Raw genomic sequence first — 18,813 nt, forward strand, 5'->3', positions numbered from 1 at the left:
TAGAATTTGTTGAAATTATTAAAGGGAAACTAAGTAATTAAGTTAATATTTTGCTAAATAAAGTAAAAGTTTTAAAGAAATCCATAAATTTCAAACAAATCGTACAATTTTAAAAAGTTATTGCGATGTAATTATATCAATAGCCAATAAACTAACATTTTATTATTTGGACACATTTTACAAGTAACGTTTGAATATAATAATAGTAATTGTTTTAGTACTCAGTGGAGCACTTTTTTAGGTAATCATCTTCTTCCTCCCCATCTCGGTAGCCATTAATATATTTCATGCTCTGCACTTTTTTATTTCTTGGATTGTTCAGCCCCTTGTTACATACAATTTCGGATAATTTAGTCTTAAAAAACATTAGTTTGGTAATGGCTGAAGATAAGTTTTAAAAATTTTAAAAATTTTAAAACTAAAAAAAATTAACCCTTTTAATCTATCATATTTTATTATCACTTCACTTGTTATTTTATTTCTCTTACTGATCACCACTATTTAAACATATTAAAGTGTGAAACAGATTTTCACTATACAAGGATTCGTACAAGATGATCCTCTACAGTCTACATCAAAGTGTAATACAAAACTAATATCCAAAAAAACATAACCTAATTATCCTCCTAAGAACTGAAAATGCAACTACATGCTTCATCTATATAGCACATTATCATCACTCTTAAGGAAACTCACCACGCTTCGCTTCACTGGGAGGAGGAGAAGGCCCCGGCATGTAAGGCATCAGAGGAGTTCCGTGCTGGATCGGACCGGGTATTATGGAAGCTGTCGAGCTTGGAATTGGATCAATAGGGCGGTAGTCTTCCAAGTGAACATTGCCCTCAACGTCTGCAGCTTTGCTAGGATGATCCATGTCTTGCTGCTGAATAATAGAAGACTTGTCATAACCACAAATGAAATTGACTTATTCTGTATATCAAAGAATTTGAAAGATCTAAGCTTAAGTGACTGTACCTTGACCTTCCTTCTTTTTATCGTCAAAGCCATAGCCTTCACGCGGCCTATTGAAACCATACCTGAATCCAGTAGGAGTAGTGTGAAGGAAACAAATCGTATTATTCACCACTTAGTTTAGTTACATAGTAATCAACCAAAGTGAATGTCAAACATGATGCATTAGAGTGCAAACTAATGAAAACTACCTTCCTTTTCTCTATGCAATCAGCCTTGAATCTAAGTTAATTCCAAGAAGGCAAGAACTTAATTTGTTTCAGCACTTTATTGATTCACTAAAGCCAATATCTGGGTTGGTCAAAACAAGACGAGTCATCTCAAATAATATAGCAAAAGACGTGCTCACAAAATGAACTTAGCAATCATCTAGGATTATAATTGCAAGATTGGCAAATAACAAGTATTGACATAGGAACTTCAAAACAAATAAATAAGCTTTGATCCAAAAAGGAAATTAAAAAAATGATCTAATCTCAGCACCACAGAACTGCATTTAGACAAAGTTAAGATGTTTGTGGAGAATCTACAATGCAGAGAAGGTTTTCTTATGCCGAGATTTGCAAAGGAATGAATATGCAATGACTTAACAAGTTTTTTTCAAGAAATTTCTATCTCCAATTTTCCCTCTTCCAAATTACAACTTCTCTCATTATCCGCCATGACTTTTTGTTACAAATTCCTGAAGCTGCTAAAGAAACACAGTCAATTTGATCTACCCATAGCTTCACCCTTATCTCAAATCGGCCAATTACATGAACAAAGATTACTATATGAGTGAGACATCAACCAAACTAATTATACAGAAAAGAGATCTGCAAAATCAACATGTTCATACACATAGATTTGTTCAATTTTTTAGAAACTAGATGCTGCAAACAGAAGAGTTAAAAAAAGGTTTACCTGGATTGATGATAGTTCCTTCTTTGCTCAGAGAGCTAAGGTACAAAAAGGCAGCTGCCCCCATCACCATCAACAACAACATGAACAAGAAGCCAAAACTCCTCATTATTACAGTAGCTGGTTTCAATTTTCTCTAAAAGTAACAAAATCCACAAGCATTTCAAAGGAAAAGTCCTCAGCAGCAGAGTTTCGTCACCGTTTCTAAAATTCAAAAACCCCTAAAATCGACCAGAAAATCCGCGGAGATAACAAGATAGAAATTGGCACAATCCCCAAATGCAAGCACACATACAACCACAATATAACATCATAAATTAAATAGGCGATCGAAGCATATGGAAATCAAATAAAATAGCATAATTTAGCTGAAAAATAATGTGCGTTCGTTGTCATGGCGCCACTGCTACAGTGATCTAGTTGGGGAAGTAATTGAAATTGAAGAGTAGTTGAGCTTAGCTGCAGAAGAGGAGTAAATGCGGATGAATGAATCGGTAAAAGAGAAATAAATGCAGGAGTTGCGGTGGAATGCGAGCCCTTCCTCCGCCATTGATTGCCTCTGCCTCCATTACCGGAAGGGATCACCTCATACTTTGCATAATACATTTTATAATACACCATTAAATAGTTAACAAGTGGAACCTATTTTATGATTAAAAAAGTTATTTCTAGAAATTATTCTCTTCACTTTCTTACTACCATATTTAATCAAAATAATTTTGTTACTCTTGTTAAGCAAATATCATAAGTCAAATTTTACTTTTTTAAAAAGATTTATATGAGAAAATGTAACTTTTATGTTCTCTGAAAAATATAAAAATGTCAAAAATTTCCCTTTTTATTTTACTTTGATGATTTACCTTTTAATATCACTAAAAAAATGTGGCTCTTATATAAAATTGTGAATAAACTAAAGCTTGATCAAATTTTATGTTTTATATAGCTATTATCTCAATATAAAATTTATTATATATATTCTATAAAAATAACTGTAAATTTTTATTAAGTTAAAAAAGGTTGACATAATTAGTTGACTATATTTTTTTAAAAAATTCGGTTTCATTATAATAGAATCAACTAATTATATATAAAAAAATTAATTAATTAAAATTTTGCAATTATTTTTATGGAGTACTATATTTTTTATATTATTTTGTATTTCGATAATAGCTATATAAAACATGATATTTGGTCAAATTCTAGTTAATTGCATTTTTATATAAGATCGACATCTTTTACCGATATTAAAAATTATATAATCTCAATAAAATTAGAAAAGAAATAAAAAAGAAATTTTAAATTTGATAGAATACATAAAAAAATTAATCTTTTTATATAAATATTTTGAAGTAAATAAAATTTGACTTATTAAATATTTTTAACAATTTACGTAGCTTCTTTGATTAAATATAATAAGCAAAAGTGCATGAAATAACAAAACTTGGGAATAATTTCCAAAAATTACTTTTTTACCCATAAAATAGTTCCACTTGTCAACTATTTAATGGTGTATTATAAAATGTATTATGTAAGGTATGAGGTGATCCCTTCCGATCCACTAGCACTCTTCCCTGTGCTCCATTTCTTTCATTTTCTCCTTTTCTTTTTATACTTATTGTTAGAAAATACAATGTAGAAATTAAAAGACTATTACAGAAAGTAAAAGACGGAGAGAACTCAAAGACTATATTATGAATGACTTGAATTTATTATTTTAATGGTTACATAACCTTTTATAGGCTCTAATTCTAGCTATACATGGAAAATATATTCTAATTATATTAATATCCTTTGTATTTGATTTTACATAATCTTTAATTGTTTTCCTTCTTGATTCTTGTCATAACTTCATCATTTGCCTTCTTGTTCTCCAATTAATTGATTTCCTTATACCAACACTCCCCCTCAAGTTAAGTATCGAGTTTTTCGACACTTAACTTGCATGATTTTTAGTTTGATAAATAGTTTATACTCGTATTTAAGAGTTCTTCAATTTCCATTGACAGTTTATGCTCGTATCATAGAGCTTCTTCAATTCATCAATGATAGTTTATACTCATATCATGGAGTTATTTTTTCTTCATTGAAAGTTTAGGCTCGTATCAAGGAGCTCTTCATTCATCATTGAAAGTTTAGACTCATTTCATGGAGTTCTTCAATTTTTTGTTGACGGTTTTAACTCGTGTCAAGAAGTCAATCTAGACAGTTTTAACTCGTGTCCGGGAGCCAATCTAGACAGTTTTAACTTGTGTTCGGGAGCTTGTCTAAATAGTTTTTATTCATATTTAGGAGCTATCTTAGATAGTTTTAGCTCTTATCCGCGAGCTATCTTAGACAGTTTTTGCTCATATCTAGGAGCCATCTTTGACAGTTTTAACTCATACCAAGGAGCTAATTCAGACAGTTTTGACTCTTGTCGAGGAGCTAAGCTAGAAAGTTTTTCCTCTTGTCGAGGAGCTAATCTAGAAAGTTTTTCTCTTGTCCAGGAGCTAATCTAGACAGTTTTTGCTCTTGTCTAGGAGCCACTTCATTTTTTCTGACTGACAGTTTTTACTCGTATCGAGGAGCTCATTCACCTTTCTGACTGACAGTTTTTACTCGTGTCGAGTAGCTCATTCACCTTTCTGACTAAATTTAATTTGCAGCCCAATGCTAAATGTTGGAGGACCATTCCCAGCCCATTCCAGCTCAAACTATGAGCCCATTATTTTCATTTTTTTTCTTCTTGAGCCTAATAACCATTGGCCTTCTCGGCCTTGGATTCAATATAAGTGAAATACCAGGCATTTCTTCCAATATCAAAATGCAAAGAGGATACCAAGGGGCCGTCTGTTAGAGCCCAACACAGAATCTACTTCAGATTAATTGTGATGGGGCACATTGCTTCCTCTACTACTATTGTCTTCTTCAATGTCTTCAATGTTATGACGTTGCGAGATCTTCAAAAGATCTCCACCAATGTCTAAATCATTTTCCACCTTCATATGTCGGTCATCTCCCGTTTCCTCTGGCTCAGCATTGTCCCTTGAAGTAGGCATCGGTGGCCTCTGGGATTCCTCCTGCACCAAAGCTCGGAAGTGAAACTTCTCCGATCACTCTTTCACTTCGCTTTCTCCTCTTGCCGTCATCACGGCAGATTTCCTCGCCGATTCCTGCCAAGCCTCGACTCTATCGTCAATAGTGCACCGCGCCTCCTTCGCAGCTGTTTTCTTCTCCGGTTAACTGGCTGCACACACCAGTATGGCTGGTAGAATTGGAGACGAACCTTCTGGTAGTATAGTAGTGTACTTCCTCTTCCCCTCTACCGGATAATTCTTCGACTGCTTCGACTCTTTTCCTGAATTTCTCTTCTTGGCGACAATCTGTTCGTCGGCGCCAATACACTTTTAGTTAGCACCTCCATTTGGAAACACTTTTCCGACACCCAAGTTTACAGCCTAGTTGAAGGAGTAAACTTCAGTCATGTCTTCTCCTTCCGACAATCTGCCTCCTTCTGGTTTCTCCGGATGTGGTAGTTCTCTCCCCCTCGGCCGGACAAACAAGGATTACTCCTCTGTTTTCTTCTCTTGACGGCGGTTGTGCGCGTTGCTGCTGTCAGGGACTTCATCTCCCTTTTTTTCAATTCGCCAGAACAAGGGCCTTGTGAGGTCACCGCCTCTGATTTTCCCACCGATTTTCGCGGTGGCACAACACCGTCGTTCGCGTTGTTCGCTTCGGTCGTCTAGCACCACAGCTCTTTCACTCAGCGGGCAAACGCCGCTGCTGCCAGCGCTGTTTTAGCCACCAACCTTGCTTCTCGCCGCTGCCATCTCCACCACGGTTGGTCATTAGTAGAGCAGCAGCCTCATCTATCGGGTCTTGCAATGCCGTCACTTTGCTGGTGAAGAACTTCCCGTCGGGCAATTCGTCAACTTCTTTGCCTTGCGAGCTTCTCTTGCACCAATAGATTTGGAGTCCATAAATTTGGAGAGAGATTGTTCGGTCAGATACTTCCGCTCCTTGACCGGGTGTTTGGATGGTTTGGCTTTAACTATATAACTGGACAGATTTTTTGGGCTGATTCATGGCTGTGTTTGAAAGGGTTTTGGCTTGTTTTGGCTGGTTTTCGGAAATGGACGATGATGAAGGCTTGTTTAGGGTTTTCTGGATTTATTATTATTTTTTTTATATAGAGACAGTGATCGATCCCTATGATCGAACCTGCTCTGATACCATGTTAGAAAATACAATGCGGAAAATAAAAGACTATTGCAGAAAGTAAAAGACTGGGAGAACTTCAAAGACTATATTGTGAATGACTTGAATTGATTATCTCAATGGTTACACAACCTTTTATAGGCTCTAATTCTAGCTATACATGGAAAATATATTCTAATTATACTAATATCCTTTGTATTTGATTTTCCATAATCTTTAATTGTTTTCCTTCTTTATTCTTGTCATAACTTCATCATTTGCCTTCTTGTTCTCCAATTAATTGATTTCCTTATACAAACACTTATTATTTTTAAATTTTTAAAAAAAGTTAAATAAACGAGTGTTAAATAAATTTCGAAGATCTCATATTCACATTCACATATAAACACAATGTACATTCTATTTGCATTCTTAATCACTCAAGTTGACACAAAAATGATTGCTACAAGAGAACAAAAATACACACAAGTAGATGAATGTTTAGCAAGAGCGGCAACGATCTACAAACTTCCACAATGAACTATTTCTTCGTGTTTGTCTTACATTCGTGTTGCTCTTATTCAGCATCTCCCACAGCACGTGGACATCCTCGTACTCACATGACTTCACGTCGCGTTGCAATTTTATGTGCCCTGCAATTCCAACCGTCCACAAATTATGCCATGTGGGATATAAATCAGACGCGAAGAAAGAGAGGGGAGAACCTGAAGATCCACAACGACCGATCTTTCTCGAAAATTTGGTCCAAGCTTTCCTCATTGGTGTGATCATTTTGTTCCAACACTTCATTGTCATCTTCATATAACACGATTTAGGATTGATTGTTGAATTTTAATCAATCCCAATGGTGAAGGATGAGACAAATCAATGGGTTTCAATCATATCCCCTGTTAAATAAATGAAAAAATAATAATCAAAAGAATTGCATAAGAAATCAGAAAAATTTAGGAAGAAACTTAGGAAATTTTTACTCACCAACATGTGTGAGAGATGTTATGCATGTGGCCTTATATATGGATGTGCTGAAGAAGAGATTTCAGATCAGGCCAAGAAAAAATGGAAAAAAATGATGTATTTTTAAATTTATATTTCTTTTACTTGGAAAAAAGATAATAATTGGTTCTCCGGTAAATGTGGAGAGGAGAAGATGGAGAATATCTTTTATTAGTTGTGATTTGGTCACCTTAAACAAGTACTTATCAGTAATTAGAATTCAGTATCATGATTCAAAATAGGTGCTCATTGGGTTGGGCTAAAGAAAATAATGTCTAGGCCTAAAAATGATTACTACTTAGTTGGTCCATCATTTTGATTGGTTATGTTATTTGTAACTTTCTTTTTCATAATATAGGATTTGATTAGTTTTGATAAATGATCGATTTTCTCTGATTGGAGCATTTATTAGAATATATATTAAGATAATTCAAAAATACATTGGGCATCTTTTCAAAATTACTGGAACAATAAGTTACTATTATAGAACGAAAACCTTAAACATTGAGACTAATTCTTCCTTTTACCTATTTTTAGTATTTATACAAAGTTGGTCTAGTATGCCTAGTTGTAAATATGCAGGAACGGATCTACATTAGCATTACAAGGGGCAAATGCCCCACCTCAAAAAAAATATATACGCTATTTTGATCATTAATTTCTAATTTTTTTGAGATATCCTTTATATATGCCCCTTCTTACTTGCTTAAAATATCTTTATATATATTTTTGCCCTACCTATATTGAATTTCTGGCTCCGTCCCTGTAAATATATACTTATACATGATGAGATCTCGGCAGACCAATTTAGCATGGTAGCTCGTAAATTACATGGATGCGTTGGATTGGAGCCGGCGTTTGATCTTGGCGAGCCAATTTGGAATGGTGACCCATTGAAGATTGAACGGGGTTTTTCTTTTTTAAATGCCCGAACAAATTTCTTACATGCCTAGTCTTCATAGAAATTGACCAAAATCAAGTGGAATGGCTTGACTTGCATCCTTATTTAATAGTATTAATACTTATGCAAAATGTAATAAATACATTCAATTGATAGCACTATTATAACATCATAAAAAGAAGATTTCGGGTGAAGAAGTAAAATAAAAAAGTGCGAAGAAATTATTATTTTTATCTCTTATTTTAAAAGCAATTTTGATAGCATTTGAATTTGAATTTGAATTTGAATTTGAATATATCAATAATCAACTACTGAAAATTCAGTTGCCCAAAAAATCACTCGATTTTCGCGCCACATTTGTTTTCGTCCTTCTATAAATACAACGAAAAATAAAAAATGAAAACTGTGTGTCTTAATTTTGAAGAACTGTTTGAAAAATCAGGCATTCTCTCCGTCAGAAGGTCAGAGTATCTGCGGCGGCGGCCGAAGCAAAACCTTTTAATTGACAACCGATTTTCAGCATCTTCGTTTTGTTGAAACAAATAGTTGTATACTTTATTAATTGAAAAAGTAATCCAACATCCATTAATTTATAGGAGTGTTGGAGACTCTTGAGATACAACAACAAATACATTCTTGGAACTAGTCTACTATTGAAACTAGATATTATAAATGTTGTATTCTTGGAACTCTTGAGCTCATTAACTAACACTTCCCCTCAAGTTAAGTAACGTGATTTCCGATACTTAACTTGGTAAGAGCTTCTGAGAAAACTTTTGCTCCAACTGCTTTTGTCAAAATATCTGCAAGTTGATCTTTGGATCGAACAAATGGGAACTCAACAATCTCTGCCTCGATTTTCTCTTTGATAAAGTGTCTGTCTACTTCAACGTGTTTTGTTCGATCATGTTGGACTGGATTTTCTGCAATGCTGATCGCGGCTTTGTTATCACAGAACAATCGACATGGTTTTTGTGATAGAAAACTCAATTCTTCTATCAATCCTCTAAGCCATAGTACCTCTGTCAAACCATTTCGAATTCCTCTGAATTCCGCCTCTGCGCTTGACAACGCTACGACCTTCTGTTTCTTGCTCTTCCAAGTGATTTTCCTCCAACAAATGTAAAGTACCCAGAAGTGGATTTTCTATCTATTGGGTTTCCAGCCAGTCGGCATCTGTATAACCATGAATCCCCAAATGTCCATTCTTCTTGAACATAATTCCATGATCAAAGGTTCCTTTGAGGTATCGAGCAACTCTTAATGCTGCTTCAAGGTGGTCGTCTTGAGGTTGGTGCATGAACTGACTTATCACACTTACTGCATATGTGATATCTGGTCTAGTGTGTGACAAGTAGATTAATTTTCCTACTAACCTTTGATATCTTTCTCGGTCGGCTAGTTGGGCTCCCTCAGTTATTTGGAGACCATGGTTTATGGCGATTGGTGTGTCTGGAGGCCTACATTCCAACATGCCAGATTCTGCTAGAAGATCCAAAGTGTATTTCTTCTGACTGATAAAGATCCCTTCCTTTGATCCTAGGACGTCAACTCCCAGAAAATACTTGAGTGCCCCCAAATCATTCATTTCGAATTCCGTCGCCAAATTCTTCTTAAGTTGCTCTATCTCTTCAAAATCGTCCCTTGTGATGATCATATCATCGACATAGATTATTAGGCAGGTGATTTTATCCCCTCTCTTCTTCAAGAATAAAGTGTGATCTGCATTACTTTGGTGATAGTCGTACTTTTTCATAGCTTCTGCAAATCTCCCGAACCAAGCTCTCGGAGACTGTTTTAACCCATACAATGTTTTCTTCAATTGGCAGACTTCTCCATCTTCAAAGTCATCCTCGAAACCAGACGGAGCTTCCATGTAGACTTCCTTCTTGAGTCACCATGTAAGAATGCATTAGTCATATCGAACTGGTGTAGGGGCCAGTCTTTGTTTGCTGCAATAGAGAGCAACACTCGAACTGTATTCATTTTTTCCACCGGTGAGAATGTTTCAGAGTAGTCCACCCCATAGGTCTGAGTATATCCTTTAGCTACAAGACGGGCCTTGTATCTCTCGATAGTTCCGTCAGGCCTCCGTTTGATTGTAAAGACCCATCTGCATCCAACGGTACGTTTTCCTTCTGGCAGTCGACATCTCTTCCAAGTCTTGTTTCTTTCCAAGGCTTTTAATTCGACCATCATCGCTTCTCTCCAGTGTTTGATTCCTAGGGCTTCTTTCACTGTATGTGGGATTTCTTCTTCATATAAAGCTACCTCAAATGCTCGGGCAAGTTTTGTCAAGTTTGCTTTTGCCACACTACCCATCGGATATCTTGAATTTCTTCTACATGTCTTTTCCGGAGAATATCTTTTGGGTGGAATTCCCCGAGTACTCTGATGTGGCAAAATATACTGTCTAGTATCCTCATCAATGATCTCTCTTTCTTCACCTTCTGTAACTATATTGTCAGTAGTAACAGTAACAGAGTTCTCAATAGAGTTGTTTACCTCGGATATCGGATGAAAGGATGTTTGAGCGACACTTTGTTCCACAGGTTGACTTGTGTTTAAGACCTGCTCAGCGACAGGAGTAGGTGGCTCGGGTTGACCTTCATTGGGGTTATGATCATGGAATATAGGCATCCAACTTAGCATGTCATCATTTGATACCTCATTCATTTCCTTCTCCCCCTGACTGGTAAGTTGGGTATTGTAAAAGAATTTTGTTTCTAAGAAATTACAGTTCATCGTGGTGATAACCTGTCGGTTTTGTGGATCGTAGCATCTGTATCCCTTTTGACTTCTCCCATACCCAATGAAAACACACTTAATCGCACAAGGGACCAGTTTCGTTCGCTCATGTTTCGGGACATGAACGAACACGGAACATCCAAAGATTCGAGGTTCAAGAGATAAGGCTTGAGGACACTAGTTAAGGTAGATAAGACCTTAAGTGGGGTTTGGAGATTAAGGATTCTAGTAGGGAGTCGATTTATGAGGTATACTGAAGTAGCAATTGCTTCAGGCCAAAAATATTTTGGAATTTTTTACTCAAAAAAAATAGCCCTAGTCATTTCTAGAATAGTTCGGTTTTTGCGTTCAGCTACCCCATTTTGTTCAGGCGTGTAGGCACAAGAAGTTTGGTGAATCAGACCTTTTTCAATGCAAAAAGTTTTCATTTTTGTGTTGACAAACTCCCCCCATTATCGGATCGAAGAATTTTGATTTTTGTCTGAAATTGGGTGAGGATCATGGCATAAAATTCACAAAATTTAGAGTAGACATCGGATTTGTTTTTCAAAAAATACACCCATGTCATTCGAGTGCAATCATCAATGAATGGGACAAAGTATTTCAAACCGTTTCCTCTAGAAATTGGACAAGGACCCCACACATCCGAATGTATCAAGAAAAAAATCGAGTGCACTCTAGTATTGCTAGATTTAAAAGATTGTCTGTGGCTTTTCGCCAAAACACAAGTATCACACTCAAAAACAGAATTTTTCACAAACTGCGGAAACAAAAGTTTTAAGTAGCTAGAAGATGGATGTCCTAACCGCCTATGCTATAACCATGTTTCCCATTCTAAAGATCCATGAGCCAACATTGCCCTGCCAGTTTGAGCTATCTCATCCACATAGTATAACTCGCGGCATTCAGTGCCATGCCCAATAATCGTCCCCATCCGGATATCCTGAAGTAAACAAAATTTAGGATTCATTAGAATAGTGCAATTGAGCTCTCGTGTTACGTGACTAATAGACATTAGTTTTTAGAAAAAAGACGGCACGTAAAGACAATTTGATATTTTCAATGTAGGGGGAATTTGAAAAGTGCCAGCCCCCTCGACCGGAGAAAAATCACCACCAGCAGTTTCAACATATGTTCGTTTCGCCTTAGATAATTCACCGAAGTCTGATCTATCATAGGACATAGTATCGGTTGCCCCACAATCGAATATCCAACCTCTATCATTTTCTACATTCATCTTTTTGACATTGCATGCAGTAGAAATTTCAGATTCATCCTCTAAGGCTGAAAATCGATTTTTACACAAAATCTGGGGGGTATTATCATATTTTCCAGGAGATATAAGGCTATTTTGTTTTAAAAAGTGAGTCTGGGGGTTTATCTGCAATTCAGGGGTTCTTAGGGGTGTACATGCAAACTGTTGGGGTAAAATATGATATTTATCAAAACTGGAAGGGTTTGGGGATAAATCCCCAAACCATTTACCTTCAACGCTGCACCTCCTCCAATGTCGACTCCCGTCGCTGACCACCCCCTGCCGCCGTCGTCTGTCCGCCGCTGCCAAATGGGAGAGCTGTCGGTCTACCACTGTCACCTCCGGTGCTGGTGGCTACTTGGCCGCCCATCGGGGCGGCGAAAATCTCTCCTCCTTCGGTTTTCCCAATCGTCGATCTCCCCTTAGCAACTGGGTTCCGGTTGGTTTTATGGTTGTCCTCCCACCATTCTGGGTAGCCAACAACCTCGAAACACGTCTCCCTTGTATGTTTTGTCTTTCCACAGTGGCTGCAAACAAGTTTGGATTTGTCTATCCGAGGTCGATTGGAGAGATAATCAGTTGTGGACCGGCCTCAGTCTCTCGGAGGCGGCGGCGTTCTCGTATAGTGTCGACACGGTGGTGGTGGTCCGCCTGCTCGACCTCCGAATCCAGCCCCAATTTCAGAATCAGGCATTGGGTTTGAGGGCTTCCAGATTCCAGTACGTGTTTCTTCTTGCTTGACAATTCCAAAGGCATCTTCTGCCGAGGGCTCGGGGCTCTGTTTTAGGAGCTCTCGACGGAGGACATCATATTTGTCATCCAAACCGGATAGGAATTGGTACAACCTTTTGATTTCAGCCTCTTTTTTGTATGTGTTGATACCCTTCTCGCAGCATGTGTAGGGCAGGGCCTCCAGGCATCAATTTCGACCCACAATTGTTGGAGGTCGTCCCGATATTGTTCAAGGGACTCATTCCCTTGTTTGAGTTGGTTGGTTCTGATTTCCAGGTCGTAGACTTGGACGAGATCAGCTCTGACTCCGAAAGTCATTACGAGGCTCCGCCATAATGCTTTGGCAGTTTGGTGTTGAGCAAATTGCAGGACAAGTTTGGGCTCCATGTTTTGGATGAGCCATGTGAACACGGTGAAGTTGGAAGCTTGCCATTTGTTGAATTTTTGGTCCGTGGTTTTGGGATGTGCTTGATCTCCTTCGAGGTGTTGCAATTTTTCCTGGCTGCCGATGATTATTCGCATGAGGCGGGACCAAACAGGGAAGTTTTTCCCGTCTAGCTTGAATTCTAATGAAACAGATTCAACGTTTTTGGACATTTTTGTTGGTATTTTGTGGTTGAATGGAGCTCACTTGGTTTTGGTTGTTTTCAAGTTCGGAAAGGGTGGTAGGGGCTGATTTCTGCCTTGGATTAGTCAAGAGATTGAGGGGTATGGAACGATGATGAGAACTTCTTGAGTTCTCAAAAAAAAAAGGATCGAAATATTGCTGTTGATACCATGTTGAAATAGATAGTTGTATACTTTATTGATTGAAAAAGATATCCAACATCCATGAATTTATAGGAGTGTTGGAAACTCTTAAGACATAACAATAAATATATTCTTGTAACTAGTCTACTAATAAAACTAGATATTTTAAATGTTGTATTCTTGGAACTCTTGAGCTCATTAACTATAACACGTTTTTCCATTTTGTTTCTTCATTTTCTCAAAATTCCTTCTCACTCTACATAAATTCTTCTCTTAAGCCCTAATTTGTGAATTAGAAAACGATCAGTCTCCGATTCCACTATAATGGACGACATCGCGAAATTCCTTGATGAAGACGAGGTGAATTCCCCGACCTAATGATATACTCGCACTAATCTTGGCATCTATTTGAGCTTGTTCAGCAATGACGATTTTCTTTTCTTTTTCTTTTCTTTTCTGTTTTTGATGTGACGTCTTGATTGTTTGGCAGGATGAAACAGCGCATTCCCCGGCGGACGTGGAGGCTTACGCAGTAGGATTTGGCAGACTATTAGAAGGGGATACTTCGACATTGCAGCAGCTCTGTGATCGAAATGCCGGTAATGGTTGAGTAAATTATCAGAGTCGTCTTTGTTTTTTTAATTGTTTGATTTATTGATGCAATTTTCTCTATTAAGTGATGCAGTTTCTGGTATTGTTGTGGCTATTCAAGATCACTATTTAGCTTTACGGATTTCATTTGAAGTTTCCCTAAAAATGCCTTGATCTACGAGGCGATGGATCGTAGAAATTCGTTGTTAGGATGATTAATATGTCTTTCTTCCTTGGGAGGCTTACATTTATATTCATTTTTGAGATCTTAGAATGTTGTATATTTAGCTCGACTAGATTCACAAATTATGTGGAACACTTGACCAAAACACTCCTTTTTCATAACTACTCAAACTTCCAATTTTATTGTGAGGATATGACAATTTTTACAGTGTTCTCAGTTTTTGACTAAGCATGAAAGATGATTCATATTTGTAACTGAGGACAAAGTTTACCTGTTTCTATAGTAATCTATGGTTCAATATTGATTACCTTTTAAGTATTGTTAAGAATTTTCCTCTTTCATCCGGCTGCCTTGTTTCAAGGAAGCAGTGCTACTTCCGATCATGCTGGCAATGCTACTTCCCAAAGCGGTCAAGATATTATGTCTGCGAGGGATAGCTCCTCTCATGCCTCCTCCTCAATAATTGCTAGTCCACACATGACAAATAGTAGTCAACAGCCCGGTACCATATCCCAATCGAAAAATATGGTTCCCATTGCCAGACTGGTTTCCATCATACAACCCCAACTTGACCAGGACAGAGCTTTGATACTTCCGAATCTTTTCTGGAATCTAAAGGTAGTCTCAAATTCTTTGTTACTAATGAGCCTAGTCTCTCGTCAAGAATAGCCAAATCATAATAGTTTTATGTCCTGACAACAACATTTCTGTCTCCAGAGAAAGGAGATTCATGTAGATGTATTTTTACAGCGTATGAGAAGTCTTGTTGGAGACCAGATGTTACGAGTGGCCCTACTCAATCTGAAGGGTGAGGTATGTCGTGATTAAGTGTTTTATGGTCTATTTGGATCCATGAGTGCAGACTGATCAACTGCAGAAAATGAAAACCAGGGTGCTACTAACTCACAGATTGCTGCTCTCAATCAAGTTCAGTCAGGTGGTGCAAATCCTTCTTTTAGCCAACCCAATCAAAAGTTGCTCCAAAATTACCTCTTATGCTAACAAATCTGTTTGATTTTTTCTGTAGCACAACTTCCAACAGATGTGAGCATAAGCGACAATGATGCAGCAAAATCACGTGAGGCGGAGTGGGAAGCAGATTTGCATATAGCACAAGTAGGCCAGATGTCAACCTCCAGTTCAGGTGCTACAATTCATGGGAGAAACCATCCTGCATATCCAGCACAGGGGCATAATAAGCAGCAGCATATGCAATCCACACTGGGATCTTTTTCAACACGTGTAAGTACCTGGAGAAGTAGGCAGTTATCCACAACAACTGGAGCTGTGCCTAAGAATATTCTAGCTGGGAATACGACAAACATGAATCCCAACATAGCGGCGCTACAAAATCAAGCCCAGCGGCCATCATCCACCAGCGAAAAGCAGAAAACTACTGTTTCTCCATCCATGACTCATGTAAAGAAAAAACAATCAAATAAGCAACAAAAATCCCTGTTCTCCATCCATTATGTTTTATTACTGTTTCTTCCATCTATCTTGATCTGTTTGATGAGATTCAAATGTAATTTCTAGGTCAGTTCCTTGTAACTATAGAACAGCTGAGGTGTTTTCCCTGCATTTGATACTCATCCTGCTTTAATACATTTTGTTAAACTTCCTCCTCTTTTAGTAAATTGCATTTCAAGCTGCTTGTATTTTATTCTTTTGTGCTTATTACTATTCCATCTTTTGTATTATTTCTTTCCCATCTTGTCAGTCAAGCACTCGGCTGCATCCTCTGACCACTACTGTTGGTACTCAAAATAAATCAAAGGCTCCCCCCGAAAAGCCTCCTCTGGCTGGCCAGAAGAAGCCAATGACAGCATATTGTTCTTTACCTACATCAAGGTGATGTAATTTATTTACATATATCAGATCATATTACTCTCTATTTAGTAGTGAATTCTCATAAACATATTATGACAGTAAGAAGCATAAAGTGTCGGAATCCCTTGCTGATCAATTTCAAAGCATCGAGCATCTCAACGATGTTACTGCAATAAGCGGAATCAATCTCAGTGTAATCCCTTCTTTAAAATATTCTACTTCAGACACGATTATGTTTCTATCCATCCCTCCCCCTTGTTTCTGCTCTTAGTTCTTGGACTTTTAATTACATGAACAGGAGGAGGAGGAACAACTCTATTCAGGATCCAAGAAAGACAGCCGGGTTTCAGAGGCAGCTCGACAGATAGAAGAAAAGCTGATATTACAGAAGATTCCACTTCAGAAAAAAATGATTGAGATAAGTCAGTATATGCTTACTAACCATACTTTACTTGTTTTGATAAGATGCATTCTCTTTGTTATTTTGCATCATTGAGGTTACTTATATTGTAATATGCATGCTTCCTGTCAGTGGCGAAATCTGGTTTGAAGAATATGACTTCCTGGCAGTTGCGAAGTCTGGAGCAATGCTTATCCTTGGTGAGTTGTGTGACTTGTGATAGCTGCAATTGTGAATTATATGCTTGCTTCTCAAGGCATTATTACTCATTCTACTATGTATGTATTTTCGTGAAATATTGCATTTTAGGCTGTGGAAGAGAGAATGCACAGAATCCTATCAACTGCTATCAAATTTTCAAAACAGGTTACTTTCCAATCTGCACTTTCTACTGCGATGTGCCTTTGAAATAGAAATGTGTAGGTATGCATCTTCATAAAGAATTCTACAGTTATCTGTCCAAATCCTTTGCAGCGAGTCGATATGGAGAAGACAAGGCACGGGATCACTGTCACCTCTGATGTTCGGAAAGAGGTCATGGCCATAAATCGTAAAGCTCGTGAAGAATGGGAAAAGAAACAGGCTGAAAGTGAAAAGTCACAGAAACTGAAGAAAGTAAACAGCATCTCCTTCCATTTTCCGTTTATGTTACTATTGCAGATCTGGGTGAACTATGCATCTTGATTTTGTTCACTTGCAGCTTAACAGTGAAGAATCTAAAGATATCAATGCTGATAGGAAGGATAATAAACGTTATCCAGTAATGAGCATGTGATTTGTAATAAAGCATGATCTGAAAACGTACGCTGTTTTTCAGGTTAACATGGACGAAGTTAACAAAATGCGGGCAAAAGCTGCAAATGTTGCTGCTGGAGTTGCTACTGGAATAAACGATATTACATCAAGATGGAAGTTAATGATTGAGGCCAAGCAGAAAGAGGGCAGATATCACACTTCATCTGGTCCTCATACTAACAGAGACGAGGGACAAAAGCCTCTAGCATCCTCTACTAACAGAAGCGTGGGACGAAAGCCTCTAGCATCATCTACAACAAGCACAAGAGATCAAGCTATCAAACCACCACAGGTGGCTCGGACCATTTCAGTTAAGGATGTGCTTGCCGTGTTAGAAAGAGAGCCTCAAATGTCAAAATCGGCACTGCTGTACCGCTTATATCTGTCATAAGGCCAGTTATGCTATTCTGTTGAAAGATGTCCACTTTTGGAATTTCACTTGCACAGAGAGATGCTGTTGTGATTAATTTCATTATAGCGTTGTATAGAATTAGCAATAAACAGATTGGATTCTTTGATTTTACTTAAAAGTTAAAACTAGTTTTGGCAGTTGCATTGATCAAAATGACAGTTTTAACTATAAACGAATTGGACTTAACGAGGCCCGCATCACTACCTCTTTAGTGTGACCCCCTAAACGAAAGAACAGAGCTTATACGCGCGGTCGAACACTTTCTAAGTTGTATAGATATAGGTTACCTGGACTTGCTAACAACCCGAGTTAACGATTTTGGCAAAAAGAGGATGAACACCAAGTAGTTGATACGAGTATAATAATCAGATTACTCTTCTAGACCAGAATCCATGCAATAAAATAACGATTGTACTAATAAAAAAAATCCAGTCGTATTGTTTACACTTGAAAAACTTGAGTTGAACTTGATGAGATAACTGAACTTGAAGTTGTTCCAGGTGGTCCCTATGAGCTTGTACCGCAGCCTCACTCATAACCGGAGCACAAGTATTTTAATTAGAAGTGTAATAAAAAGCTAACCTGTTTCCTTTCCTTTTTCATATGTTGCCGATTTGAGTCCATCAATTTCTTCTCTATTTAAACTACGTTTTGTAAAAACTAAAAAGTTGTATACAAAACCTAGGAAACAAAATATAGGTAAAATAGCAGTGTGGTACACCGTTTATATAGAATTTGAGCAAAAAATCTAAGACTCGAATTTTAAAATTTGGTTCGATTATTTCACTTAAATTATAGAGTTAAATCAAATATTTTTTCCTAGTAGTTTTGGCAGGGAAACTAGTAAATATATTTTATGCAGAGATATTTTATTTTTTGTTGACATTGGGATGGTGTTGTTTGATTGATGTTACGAAATTTACACTTCAGCAAAGTTTATGTCAATTAATCCTACTAGAAAAAAAAAATCCAGAAGAAAAAGAGAGGATAAAATAAGGAACAAATATGCATGGAAATGAAGAATATCTATCTACTTGGTGATAGAGATGCCCAAGGTTTTCGGTTCCGTGGTTAACCACGGAATCGTAACCACCGGTTCCGGTTCCGAACCGTGACTTTTTTCTTGAACCGGAACCGCCATATTTTGAACCGC

At 37.4% G+C, this 18,813-nt stretch overlaps 2 protein-coding genes and 1 long non-coding RNA gene across 8 annotated transcripts; 1 reads left to right on the forward strand and 2 right to left on the reverse strand.

Annotated features, from left to right (window-relative positions):
• Positions 1-510: 510 nt before the first annotated feature.
• Positions 511-2,451, reverse strand: LOC121756885. Of its 2 annotated transcripts, none has more exons than XM_042152309.1 (3): positions 1,876-2,451; positions 976-1,037; positions 511-880 (listed from the first exon to the last, which is right to left on the reverse strand). In XM_042152309.1, the coding sequence occupies exons 1-3, from the start codon at positions 1,979-1,981 to the stop codon at positions 683-685; spliced, it is 366 nt and encodes a 121-aa protein (XP_042008243.1). In that variant the 5' UTR covers positions 1,982-2,451; the 3' UTR covers positions 511-682. The 2 variants fall into 2 exon arrangements, with proteins under 2 accessions (XP_042008243.1, XP_042008241.1); XM_042152307.1 differs by having other exon boundaries at positions 511-883.
• Positions 2,452-6,436: 3,985 nt separating this feature from the next.
• LOC121758728 lies at positions 6,437-7,116 on the reverse strand. Its single transcript, XR_006041553.1, has 3 exons — positions 7,045-7,116; positions 6,774-6,956; positions 6,437-6,701 (listed from the first exon to the last, which is right to left on the reverse strand). It is a non-coding gene; the product is annotated as an uncharacterized LOC121758728 (long non-coding RNA).
• A 6,535-nt stretch (positions 7,117-13,651) lies between these two features.
• On the forward strand, positions 13,652-17,797 carry LOC121759664 (transcription initiation factor TFIID subunit 4b-like). 5 transcript variants are annotated; one of them, XM_042155327.1, is made up of 13 exons: positions 13,652-13,808; positions 13,939-14,047; positions 14,585-14,841; positions 14,941-15,036; positions 15,115-15,160; positions 15,251-15,642; positions 15,944-16,074; positions 16,153-16,246; positions 16,352-16,475; positions 16,586-16,653; positions 16,763-16,819; positions 16,928-17,068; positions 17,271-17,797. In XM_042155327.1, exons 1-13 carry the CDS (start codon positions 13,773-13,775, stop codon positions 17,637-17,639), a joined length of 1,920 nt encoding a protein of 639 aa, XP_042011261.1. In that variant the 5' UTR covers positions 13,652-13,772; the 3' UTR covers positions 17,640-17,797. The 5 variants fall into 5 exon arrangements, with proteins under 5 accessions (XP_042011261.1, XP_042011263.1, XP_042011260.1 ...); XM_042155329.1 differs by having other exon boundaries at positions 15,266-15,642; XM_042155326.1 differs by having other exon boundaries at positions 14,941-15,031; positions 15,101-15,160.
• The last annotated feature ends 1,016 nt before the right edge of the window (positions 17,798-18,813 follow it).

This window comes from Salvia splendens, chromosome 12 (assembly GCF_004379255.2).
Source record: "Salvia splendens isolate huo1 chromosome 12, SspV2, whole genome shotgun sequence".
Classification (NCBI taxonomy): Eukaryota; Viridiplantae; Streptophyta; class Magnoliopsida; order Lamiales; family Lamiaceae; genus Salvia; species Salvia splendens.

Coding starts and splice junctions, on each gene's coding strand:
- LOC121759664 (XM_042155326.1), top strand. CDS start 13,773: ATGGACGACATCGCGAAATTCCTTGATGAAGACGAG. Junction 14,842..14,940: donor ATCTTTTCTGGAATCTAAAG/GTAGTCTCAAAT, acceptor TTCTGTCTCCAG/AGAAAGGAGATTCATGTAGA. Junction 15,643..15,943: donor TTTCTCCATCCATGACTCAT/GTAAAGAAAAAA, acceptor CCATCTTGTCAG/TCAAGCACTCGGCTGCATCC.
- LOC121756885 (XM_042152307.1), bottom strand. CDS start 1,981: ATGAGGAGTTTTGGCTTCTTGTTCATGTTGTTGTTGATGGTGATGGGG. Junction 1,038..1,875: donor AGGAACTATCATCAATCCAG/GTAAACCTTTTT, acceptor TACTGGATTCAG/GTATGGTTTCAATAGGCCGC. Junction 884..975: donor TAAAAAGAAGGAAGGTCAAG/GTACAGTCACTT, acceptor TCTATTATTCAG/CAGCAAGACATGGATCATCC.